The sequence below is a fragment of the Mytilus galloprovincialis genome, chromosome 13 (genome assembly GCF_965363235.1).
Source record: "Mytilus galloprovincialis chromosome 13, xbMytGall1.hap1.1, whole genome shotgun sequence".
In the NCBI taxonomy this organism is placed as follows: Eukaryota; Metazoa; Mollusca; class Bivalvia; order Mytilida; family Mytilidae; genus Mytilus; species Mytilus galloprovincialis.
The window spans coordinates 23,757,208-23,770,126 of NC_134850.1; the positions used below are offsets into that span (position 1 = coordinate 23,757,208).

The window sequence follows — 12,919 nt, forward strand, 5'->3', positions numbered from 1 at the left end:
ATAAAAGCACTACACTAAATTAAACTTTGAAATGCGAGTTCAATCCTCAATTTCTTAATTGTCTTAAGCATTTTATAAATATTCTTGTAACTCATGTGTAATAAAGATTTCTATAATGTTATGTGATACAGTGAGTGACGAAACGTAACTAAAACATATTATGGATTCATTATTATTCGTTGGATACCAATTAACGTAGATTTCATGGGCATAGGTGTTCTCAAATAAATATTTAACGAATCATAAAATTTCTACAGCCTTGTATAAATACTTTGTAAAACCGTGAAATCAAATATCCTCGGAAATACTGTTTTCCCTCAGTCTACTTAAATTTATCCCCCCAAAAAATAAATGAATCCTCAAAATATGTAGTTAATGCGTTTCAGTTTGAAGCGCTCAGTACAATTGGGAAACATAATAAAACAAACACATAAAAGACTGTGAAAACTGCAAACAGAAAATAATCAAAGAATTCTGCCAGCTCCTTGTTGGTGTAGGGTTTAAATGGCTCACTACTCTCTGAACCGTCTCCTCCTTCGGTCGGATTGGCATGCTCTGATTGATCAAGATGATTTATTCGTCCAAATCTGCACTTCAACTTCATAAATAACCTCGCCAAAGTATGCATCCACTTGGGAGCCTTGTCGTGTTCTGGTTGATGAAAAAGTCTTATGACGAATATCGTAAAGATAATCACCAGACAGGCCATTCCCAATGTTACTGTTAGAAATACCACTGCAAAAAGAAACAAGAAAACATAAATCTGTTTACCTCAACTTCGAAACAGGAAAAACAAATTGTTAGGTAAGCAATTGAGGAGTAAATATATGACAAAACAAGTTTCTATTAAGTAGAGATCAGCAATCTAAAAGAAGATACATGTACTTACTTTTTCATGTAATAATATACAATTGTTGACTTATGATGAATTATTAACGCAAGATGTGTGATATATATTTAGAACAAGGTCATAGTGTGAAAGTCATATTTTGTTTGTTGATAAAAAGTAAAACAATAAAATACAGAACTCAAAGAAAAATTCAAAACGAAATGTTCCTTATCAAATGGCGATTTCAAATCCTAAACACATCAAACGATTAGAAAAAAAAACCCAACTGTCGCATTCCTAACTATGTACAGATCCTTCTGTATGAAATTGTGGATTAAATCTGGTTTTAATCTATAACTGGTATCAAAAGTCTTCATTCTTTTATTTAGTTTATGACATTTATTCATCAAAATTAAGCACCGAAAAAGAAGAAAAATGAATGACAATTCGCATGACGTTGCCTATGAAAATAACAATTTAAGTAAAAGTTAGTAAATAGTTATCAAAAGTACCAGGATTATAAGATTTTTCTCGCGTTCAATATATTGTTTTATCAAAAATGATTCCCTATGTAATTAGCAAATGAAAACATTTGTTCATCAAAGTACTAGTTATGGATGTGTTCTAAGAATGATAAGATATATTGTGTTGACAAATTACTACAACGTTGCGTACTGTGATATGACGCCTTGTTCAGCTTTTTTACACGTTTTGTTTTAAGATGCTATCCTTTTGTGTAAGTATTTTGCGTGTGTATGCACATGTCCTAAGTCAAGAGCCTGTTTGGTGGTAGTCGTTTGTTGATGTGATTCATAAGCGTTTCTCGTTGATCGCTTGTTATTAACATACATGTAAGACCATTTGTGTTCTGTTTGAATTATTGCACACTAGTCATATTAGGGCATTTAGTGGCTTTCCTGTTCGTTGGAAATCCGTACTTTGACCTATAATTTTGTAATATTTACACATGGTGACTTAGATGGAGAGTTCTTTCATTGCCACTCATACATTATCTTCTTATTTCTAATAAACATATGTGATACGCAGGATTTTTTGTAAAAATTATAATAATTAATTTCTAATCAAAGATTGAAATATAACTCACGCACATAGTGTACAATATTGAAAGCATATGTCTTACACTCACGTTCTATGTCAAAACCTTTTTCAAAACACATAAGAAAAGGAAAATAAAATGTATAGACTATGCAGTCTGGTGCATATGTTGACAAAACAATAAGTGCACATGCATTTCTAATAAAAACTGTTACTTTACCTAGAACGGAAGTATGTTTTGAAGTTGTAGGCATACTTCCAGAAAATAACGTCAACAAAACTGCCAAAGCAAGAAGCACTGTCAGAATATATCCGATCTTTCCTCCAGACTGAAGCGGCAGAAAAAATGTTACAAATGTTAATACAGCAGTTAAAATGGTCGGAAATATAACACTCATGATGTAATGACCGGGTAATCTTTCTAACTCTATTCGGAACAAAAGTTCCGAAAACACCAGGTCGTCTTCAATTAACTCGGATGGGTACTGGGAGGTTGTTATTAGATCCCATTCTCCATCTGGTCTGTAGTCTTCTAAATTTATGTGAGTTTTGAAGAATGTCAGGTTGACAGCGTCTGCAGGGAAGCCCCAGCTAGCCAATTCAATTTCACATGTTTGACTGTCATATGGAAAGAACGTGACATCCATGTCACATGACGTGGACAAAACAGCTGGTGGTTCCCATCGTACTTCTCCATCATACTGTATTCTGACTGTTTTTTCAGCACCAAGATTTTTTCTTAATTCCAAAACCCTGAGATTAAAACAAAAAGTTCTTTTGAAAATGTGTGAAATGAATATAAATGATACGTCTTCATGTGTAAATGACCTAAAAGATGAATAGAACTTTACTGGTTATATTAAAATAGACAGCATTCCAACGTTACAAATATAAAAAAAAGTAAGTAATTCAGTTTTGTAAGATTTGATTATCGCATTTCTTGTTGCAACAATGACTATTTATAATAAAGAAGTAAACTATTTAAAAACATACGAATTTTGCACAATCAATTCGGGATGCCAAACTACTTCCTCCGGAACATATATATATTCAACATTTCCATAGGACGATTTTGTCCAGGCCAATCGGCTATCATTCCATACCTGAAATTTCATGATAAGTAGAGTTATATTAAATAAATGCATTTAATTACAGCAGTTATGCCCACCATTATATATAAAAAAAAACAATCTAAGCAGCGTAAAAAAACGACAATACCTTAGAAATGAAAACAAAAATACAAAATTAATAATACTTATTCAACGATGCTGATTAAACATAAATACATACGACCTATATTAATGCAATAGTATTTACAAATCTCCGGGAATAACGAATAACAGCATCTGTTCCAATTTTGATGAAATCCTATTAGTTGTTTGTGTTGTAAAAGAGCTCCTGCATACATGTAAACTAATTTTTAGATCTATAATTTACACTTTACGAAATGAATGTCGGTATTGGAACGTAAACGCTTCCAAGTCGCATCCTCTCCTGTATTGGGATGTAAATATAGAGTCATACTTACTGAGTATATATTTTTGTGCTAGGATTATAAGACAAAACATACTACAAAAAATGCCAATTGCCAATACGATTTTATTTCTACTTTTCCGTATTCTTTTAAGACTCATATACGTATATATAATACATGTACCGGATGGTCTAGGATTGTCAAAACTGAACAAATAGGACAACGGTTTGTTTTCTACTGATGAAAACAACGATACTGATAGCAGATACTTATATATAAATAAGATGAATTAGTTACACATCCAATTCGTAGATTTGCCATTCTGTCTACAATGAACACTTGTATAGATGTTGTATATTACAAAACAGTATAGCCGATGAATGATAAAAGATCAATGAGTTTTGTTTTGTCCTAAAAGATAAATTCCTAGTACAAAAACTACACAAGAACCATTATTAAATTGGCGTTCTCATATTAACACATACGTATATTAGTTCATTCCAGTAACCAACTTGTTTCAGTAGTGACAATTTTCGTTCTCAAATGAAATATATTAAAACGTAAATAGATATACTGACCACCGTAAACCATCCTGATGTCGAAAATATCTGTGCCTTTAAATCCTTAAACAGAAATACAAAACATTTTTGCACAATTTGTTAAACAAAATAAGTTTAGATATTACTGGCAAATCTAAGACGGCACCGGAATCATAAATAGATTAATGCAATTTCTCAGATAAAAATCATAGTTTGTGGATAAACAAAACCTTTTTTTTTCTTTTCATGCATATATTTTAAACAAATTTAGTTAGTTTCTACATTTGGGAAATTTATCTCTCTTTTTTAAAATATACATTTTTTATATGCATTTTACATAGGAAACTGCTTTAATTGGTTATCAAAAGTACCAGGATTATAATTTAGTACGCCAGACCCGCGTTTCGTCATAAGACTCATCAGTGACGTTCACATCAAAATAGTTATAAAGCCACACAATACAAAGTTGAAGAGCATAGAGGTGTCAAAATTCCAAAAAGTTGTGCCAAGTCCGGCTAAGGTAATCTATTTCTGGGACAAGAAAATCATTAGTTTTTCGAAAAAAATCAAAGTTTTGTATCAGGAAATGTATAAAAATGATCACATAATTGATATTCATGTCAACACCGAAGTGCTGACTACTACGCTTGTGATACCCTCGGGGACAAAATGTCCACCAGCATTGGCATCGACCCAGTGGTGTAAATAGTTATCAAAAGTACCAGGATTATAGTTTAACGTTATGATGTAATAATAATTTATCTGCATTTATTAATCTATCTTACCAAAGGAAGAGACCGATTTCATTGATCTTCAACTCCTGAGACAATAAAATATGTGTGATATGATGTATAAATATAGTGGTTTGTCTTTGAAACAATCTTTCTTTTCACCGAGAACACCAATTTTTGAGAAAATACCCTAATTCGGAGACCATAATCGATCTGTTTCTAATAAGCTTTTACTCATGCTCAGTCGATTTTCTTCACAGCATAACTCATTCTGTTCTGTTTCGTTAATGTCACATGGATTTAACTTAGCTCATAAGGTTATTGAGTTAATACGGTTAAAAATAAATCTTTTGTAAATCACACTTTGCAACACTTTTCTTAGGGCACTTTTAATTGGTTTTTACAAACGAGATGAATGGGGTGTTTAGTATTGTTCATTGCTTTCGTTTCTATAAAGAAATATAATTGAATGCATAAACCGTGTCCAAATCCTTACTGTGATCATCTTATTACGGTGTCTACACTCTTTGTAACAACACTTGCCTACTAACATGTTTTGACAATTTTTAGATGTATTGCAAAATATGAAGCACACTTGACGGTATTTGTTCTACATTGTATTTCAAGTTCGACGGATTAGATGCGTATAACATCGTGAACAAACTTTAAAATATTTGGTGAAAGAACATCATTTATATAGCGAAACGTGAGTTCTTTTCACTCTTCCAAAGAAGCTCCTGTTTGACATCAGCTTCATTTTAATAAAGGAATAAGGCAAACACGTTTGTTTTCACGAAATGCCGTTTGCACATTGTAAGTTGACAAATACCTCCACCGAATAAAACAAATAAGTTGTCGATCTACAAAACAAGCATCTTTATAATTTTTTTTTGTATAAATCAAGTTCGATGTATCCCTTCTTTATACAAGATGCATGTACCTATGTTGTCAGTTCTCATTTATTAAACAAAGCAGGAACAATTTTGTAAATTTGTTCTTTCGTTAGGAATGAGGAATAATTGTGTAAAGGATAGCAATGACAAATGTTTTAAAACAATTGCAAGATGAGAGAGACTTATATTGAATGTACTCTAATGGATCACTGAAATAATTAAATACCCACACCTGATTCGCACCGCTTCTAGAATAAATAGTCTCACCATTACTTTAAAGAGACAAAACATTATATCTACCAGTGTCCTGATGAAAAAATAAAATAAAAAGGAAACAGCAGTAACGCATTTACCGTAGCCGTATTTGGCACAACTTTTTGGAATTTTGGATCCTCAATGTTTTTGAACAGCGGTATACTACTGTTGCATTTACTCTTCAACTTCGTATTTGCTTGGCCTTATCAATATTTTGATATGAGCGACACTGATGAGTCTTATGTAGACGAAACTCGCGTCTGACGTACTAAATTATAATCCTTGTACCTTTGATAACTATTTACAAAGCAACTAAATAGTTATGTGCTTTAATTTGTTTCAGAAGTGTATGCCAATTATAATTGTACAATTGCATGTTTGTTACAATATACATTACCTGCAACATCTTATTAGTCCATCCAAAACTAAACTATTTAAAGAAGTCGAACCTTTGAAATTTTCTTTATAATTAAAATTTCAAATAACTGTTGGATTTGAATAATTAAGAGAATTGTGAGTCGTGGTACTTTTGCAGATCGGAGAAAACAAAAATTGAGAAAATAAATATATTTACCAAAGCATTCACAGCCAACAAGTTGTATTCTGCACTTACAATTACCGGGTAGTCTGGTAGGACACGTTTATTGTAACCAGATACTGTCTGATTAAATAACAATGTGTGGATATCATTTGCGTCGCTCACAGTGTATGCTGTCGAATGCATCAATAAATCTAGAAAAAGGATATCTATTATTTTATTTACTGAAAGCTGGCTAAATAATATGCACACATGAACATATGAGTATAACTGATTTTTGTATATCGTTAATGATCAGTGTGTTTTTTTTAGGAAAAGATGGTTTGAATTAAAGAGCCAACAAACACCTGGTATGTATGTATCTATGTTCAGCCAAAACAGGAATCCAAAATTAGTTTGACATCATTATTCAACTCATTATTAAAGTTTAACCATTAAGACCAACTTTTTAAACAATAAAACATACTAATGTTTTAAAAATAACAACGTACGACTTAAATACGCATACGCAGTAAGCTGAATCCAGCATTTAAGGATGTCAACCATCTCTTCTTCATAAAAACGAACAAAAGGTCAATAAAACCGCGTACAGTAAATGTTACATTAACAGTCGCTCACTTAACGTTCAACGGTAATCAGATGTATCATATGTTGGAGAGCAAGGTATGCAGGAGACACCTGTTTAATATTAGACCTTATCAAATTAATATGTAAAACACAATAAAAGTAACCTATAACGGACTCAAAAATATATATTTTTAACATGAATTCTGGTATCATATCAATGGAATTCAATACGATTCAATTGTGTATGTGTCGCCCATATATATTTGCTTAATATACAAATAGATCAAGGATATAATTATATGATTATCCATTGTTTTAATGGAATGGGATTGGGTAATGTTATTATAATTGTACAAATACAAACTAAAACTATGAAATGTCCGTCTATAAAATGAGATGGGAGTTAAGCGCCATAATTTGGTTAAAATATCTTATTTTGTAACATGCAATTCAAAGCTATCGAAAAGTCATGTTAACGTTACTTTAAAAAGTAGTCTATACAAAAATAAGAGTGATTAAATAGTAATCGATTTCAAAAAATACCTTATAAAATTATAAATCGATTGCTTTTGACATTTATCGTCCAAATGCTTAGGAATACCTGTCATTTAAAACAAATGGCTAATTGCATGATCAAATTAAATAAACATGCCCACTGTGGTACTACCCTCCAACTTACCTATGAAGATAAGCAAAACAAAAACTCCTCTTCGTGCGCAGAGTCCTCCAGACTTCATTTTCCAACTGAGATGTTAAGCCGCAAGCAGGAAGTATAGTGAATTATTTCTCAATCTGTTTTATAATTCGGTAAAGTATTTAGCAACCGTTCACATAAGTCGATGGATAATGTTTGGATCCTCAATCCGGAATGAATTGCGTTTATATAGGCTGACAGTACCACCGCCTGGAACGAATATCAAAAAGGGCTTTGATGAAGAAAAAAAAACCAACGCGAAGTCGATTCTTATAGTTATTTCAATTAGAAAATTATATCCCATAACGCATTTATTTTATTATCTCTTAATTAAAAAATATTTATCTCCTTTATGAAATAATATTCAATGACATTTCCGGGTAGATACCTTCTCCGAAGTCCTTAAGACTGCCATTTTTTCCAATAAGTCACAAAGAAATCAATTAAATTCAATCATCTGTGTGTTCAATTTGAATTGTCATTAGACCATATGAAATGTTTTCCCATTTATCATCCAAGACGGAATTAAATATTTGTTAGTTATGAATTTGGAATTTAATGGTGTTTTTTTTTATCTATATCATGACATGTACAGTACTTCCTCCTGGAAGAATCACAAAAAGATAAAGCTTAAAAATTACCAAAGCGAAGGGAATTGGGAATGATTTGTTAATATCATGTATGTATTTAATTTAATTTGTCTTTATTTATAAAAAGCTACCTCCAGTGAAAAATAGTATTCAATGCCATTTCCGGCTAGATATCATCTTCATAGAACTTAAGAACACTTATCTCTAAAAGGTACCAATCATGACTAATATTTCGTTTGTAAAATGTGCACGAACAAACGATCTTTAAACCTTTTTCAAACTAATTTTTTTTTAATTCTATAATTTACTTTTTTCGATAATACTGATTCACAAGTTTTCGAACTGACAAATTCAGCTGTGCAACAACTATTCTACCTGACAATGTATACGTAATCTTTAGGTTAGACCAATCTTCGATAATTTTCTCAGGTTTTGCTGACCGTTTTATGTTTTACACATTCAATCAAACGATGACATGCATATTTTTACTCCGAAGTTTTTTTATTGGTTTTGTTGACAAATTTATATTTTATTTTTCAGATGTCAGCGCCAAATACCAGATAAAGATACAAATATCTCGATTTCTTTTTTTATTTTTTATTTTTTATAATTTCTGGTTTACATTTCGCCAAAGAATGCTGACTATATTTTTCACTATATTTTTTCTTATCTTATTTAGTTTGTGTACCTTTTGTGTTCTCCACTTTGCTCAATTTACACTTTAGAATGTCAGTCGTGATCATGAAGATGGTCGTCACGAGCGAACACCCTTGTCTAATCTCCTGCTAAAAGTGTGATTCCTTTGTAAAACAAACTTAGTAAGTAAAAATGTCAAACATTATGGTACAGCAGTGCAATGGCCATTGTGTACCTTATGGAAGATCATAACGTATACCATTTCGTACCATATGAAAGATTATAATTATAATGTATACCATTTCATACCATATGGAAAATTATATTATTTAATATTTCGTATCATATGAGAAGTTAAAATATATTCCAATTCTAAACCATTTTTTATATGTACTCATAAATCAGTATTGAAGTAAATTTTTCATTTGTTAAACTGCCTACCAATTGAGAGAATGTGTTCATGTCTTGATTGGAGATGGGAAACGAACCTGAATTGAGTTACAACTTTCGGTTCCCTGTTTTTGTTTTTTTTTTTTTTTTTTGTCAAATGATTTACTGGATGTAATGTTTCTTATGTATCATGTATAATATGGTAAAGTTCAGTTTTCATATGGTACGATTGATACAGCATTGTTTTCCAAAAGGTACGAAATGGTAGAGCATTTTCCCTTATGGTATGGAATAGTATTTTTTTATGGTATGAAATGGTTTCTTATGGTATGAACTAGTATTTTAAGGTACAAAATGCTTTATGTTTATGTACGAAATCGTATATTCATTGTACGAAATTGTTATTTAGGCTACAACATGGAAATGGTATGAAAGGGTTATGGTACGAAATGACTTGATCATTGTGTTATAATCTTTGTCTCATTATGACAAACAACAAAACAAAATAACATATAGAAACTCTAGGACAAAGCACATAAGCCAAAATAAAAGATAAGATATACAAAAATGACCACAGCAAAATAGTAAAAGGGATGTATAAATACCGATAATGGACTAAACAGTAAAGGTTAAATTCATACAACGACAAATAAGAGGAACACTTTAGTACGTATTTTAGATGAAAAACAACGTCAATACATAGAATCTATACTACCAAAACCAACATGTATTATTTGTGGAGTTGATTCAGAAGATTTATCAACAAGGGATTGGTATCTTCCAATGAAAAGGATTAATCTCTCTTTCGGACTTACCACTATACGTATAAAGGTCGATTTTTGTATCCACTCATTGCTAAGTGCACTAACAGATAATTTTATAGAGATATTTTCAAACGAAATTAATTGTTATGCACTTGTTGAAATGAGCACTTATTGCCTTTCAGATTGTCGTATGCATTTTTTTCTCAACTAAAGGACGAATGTGTATAACGTGGCTACTATTGCAAAGTCCTTCACATTCCGAATGAAAACTATTTTTATACATAATGGGCTTGGCTAATGGTTGAAACCCGTTCAGTTTCCCTATAATTATTATAACCGTCCTAAGGTCTGCTGTTGATATTCCTTTCAAAGACTAAACTACCACATTTACTTATTTTTGTGTAAATTGTTGGCATTTTTTTTCTTGAAAGGTAAAAAGACGGGTACGATGAAGCACGGCTGTATAAGTGAAGAATGTGTCAGGAAGTCAGAACTTATTTTCTTTAGTATTAAAAGTTTTTATTCTCACTGAAACTCAGTTTTACAATTTATAAGCTAAATTAACAGGTGTGGCGAATATATGCCATATTACAAAATTTATCTTTTAAAATGATAAGATATGTTGTACAACGTGATTATATGAGATTTGTCAATACATATAATCACAATAAGTCGTTCTCTTCAACGAATTATGATATGAGCTACATGTAATCAGAATTAAAATAATGAGCGTTTTAATTACATCACCAAAGTAATTTGAATTTCTTAAATGCTACTGCTAAAATCATACAGAGTCTTAGAAAATATTTAGTATCTTTGTATAGATCGACGACGCATGATGCACCATTTTATTCCTAGAATTTCTCGAAAAATTTCATTCTCAAAAGAAAAACTATAAAAAACGAATGTAATGTCTAAAAAAACGAGAAAAAAAAAAACAGAATGCAGACAACAGTACAAGAAACACACCATACAAATTTAAAGACAGAGCAACACAAACCCCTACAAAACATAGGGATAAACTCAGTTGCTTTGAAATTTTAAGCGAATCTTGTTCACATGCGACATCCATTGGGTTGATCTTAAAAGTACAATATATGTGGTAAGTCGGCAAATCACGTTGGCGAAAAAGAGGACGGGATCAGTTTTAAATAACTCGCATTGATTTGTAATTATCACGATTTGTAAAACTTTTTTCATTAATGTTCAATTCTCTCATTATGGTATACATTAGACTTTAAAGTTAGACATTTAAAAACTGTTTGTACACTTCAGACTGGATAACAAATGACAAAAAGAAGATTTTTATGTTCAAGATTGTGTCAGAATGTTTTGTATATTATTGAAGAAATCTGAAATATACGTTACCTTTGACGAAATATACCTCGTCTTACTGTCGAAAGTCATCAATCCTTTCGATATCATTTAACAATTATAGAGGTAAGCCGGTAGCAAGTATCTCATATGTTTTTATAGTTGATATCATGATTTTGTACCGAAAGCAGCTAAATCATGTTTATGCTAATGTAGTAATGTTGATACTCCAGTTGCATTGTATTCGATAATCTTTAAACATATTAATACTGTTGATTATTTTTGAATATGAACACGTCTACGTAAGTCCCTATATAATGTATTAATCATAAATCCGGATTCATTGTTTGTATACATTGAACCAAACAAACACATGCAGAGACATCCGTTTAGTATGTTTTGAATGAATTTGTCTTGATTTATAAATATAGACCTCTGGAAAAATTATTTATTGCATTAATTTTCTTTTGATTAAAATCTTTACTTTTATAAATCAGATATATTTTAGAGAAATGACCTAGTACATGTTCAATTGGTACAGTGCAAATAATTTTGATTTGATCAGTTGCTTTTTTAACATACTACTTTAATTAGGAAAACAAACATGTTAAAGTAACTACGTGATACCTTTCATATCCGTCTTCCTTTAAAATGTTGATTTTTGTACCTATTATTAAAAAAATATCCCTAAACATAATTTTATTAATACATGACTGATTTATTTGCGACGTGTGACAATGTATGAGGTGAAACTAAAATGGACAGTCATGGATTGACACCGTAAGATAATTTGAATAATACTATTGTTTCATGCTAGTCAATGCATTCTTAAAAGAACCTGATATGTCGACACATTTTTAGACGTGTTGTTTAAAAAATAATTCACGGAAGCCATAGATTGTTGGAAATTTACACATGGCCGTGATTTTCTAATTTTATCCTGAGCGTAAGCGAGGGATAAAATTAACGAATATCACGGCCCAGGCCATGTGTGAATTTCCAACAATCTGTGGCGTCCATGAATTATTTCGATTCTAAAAGGACAAATACGGTCATTTAAATACTGAAGCGAGGGTTGGTTTGGTGTGTGTGTGTGGCTGATCTGTTTCATTCCCTGTTAGATAAAGCTAAACTATCTTAATGAATCAAAAGCTTGCATGGGTAATTTCGTGAATAACCGATAGAAAAAATACTTCTAATGCTCAAACCAAACATTTGCAATTTTTAATTTACATAATTTTCTCGTAACCTTCCGTCAAATCTAAAGTTTCATTACTAAGGAGCCGCCATGTTGACTTGCTGAAATTATTAAATATGCAAGTAATGCAATAGAATAGAAAATAAAACAAAACCTTCCTCAAAAATCAGTTTTAGTACAATATCATACGAATTTCGATGATTCACGAAACAGAAAACTTTCACTTAAGCGTTTTCATTTGTATGACGTCATGTTTTGAAATGACTTAAATGCGTCAAAAAAAAATAATAAACTTTCGCGGAATTTTATTTTATTTTTATTTTGTTGATTTCTTCGAGCTCTTTTTTAATTGAACTTTTTTTAAACAATAAAATTGACAAAGGGTCTGCAAATAGGTTCCGATACCTGTAGATTATCGTGGGAAGCATATTGTAACAGCCATTATTATGTA

The 12,919-nt window shown here is 31.1% G+C and overlaps 1 protein-coding gene across 1 annotated transcript in view; it reads right to left on the reverse strand.

The window, feature by feature from the left end:
- Positions 1-85: 85 nt before the first annotated feature.
- Positions 86-12,919, reverse strand: part of LOC143056426 (neuronal acetylcholine receptor subunit alpha-3-like) — a 40,513-nt gene continuing 27,679 nt past the window's right edge. The window contains exons 1-7 of the mRNA XM_076229513.1: positions 8,855-8,959; positions 7,562-7,786; positions 6,352-6,509; positions 3,938-3,982; positions 2,879-2,988; positions 2,106-2,638; positions 86-735 (exon numbers count right to left, since the gene is read on the reverse strand). Of these exons, the coding sequence (XP_076085628.1) occupies positions 383-735; positions 2,106-2,638; positions 2,879-2,988; positions 3,938-3,982; positions 6,352-6,509; positions 7,562-7,619 (1,257 nt within the window). The 5' untranslated portion in view covers positions 7,620-7,786; positions 8,855-8,959 and the 3' untranslated portion in view covers positions 86-382. Of the gene's footprint in view, positions 736-2,105; positions 2,639-2,878; positions 2,989-3,937; positions 3,983-6,351; positions 6,510-7,561; positions 7,787-8,854 lie in introns of the transcript that reaches the window.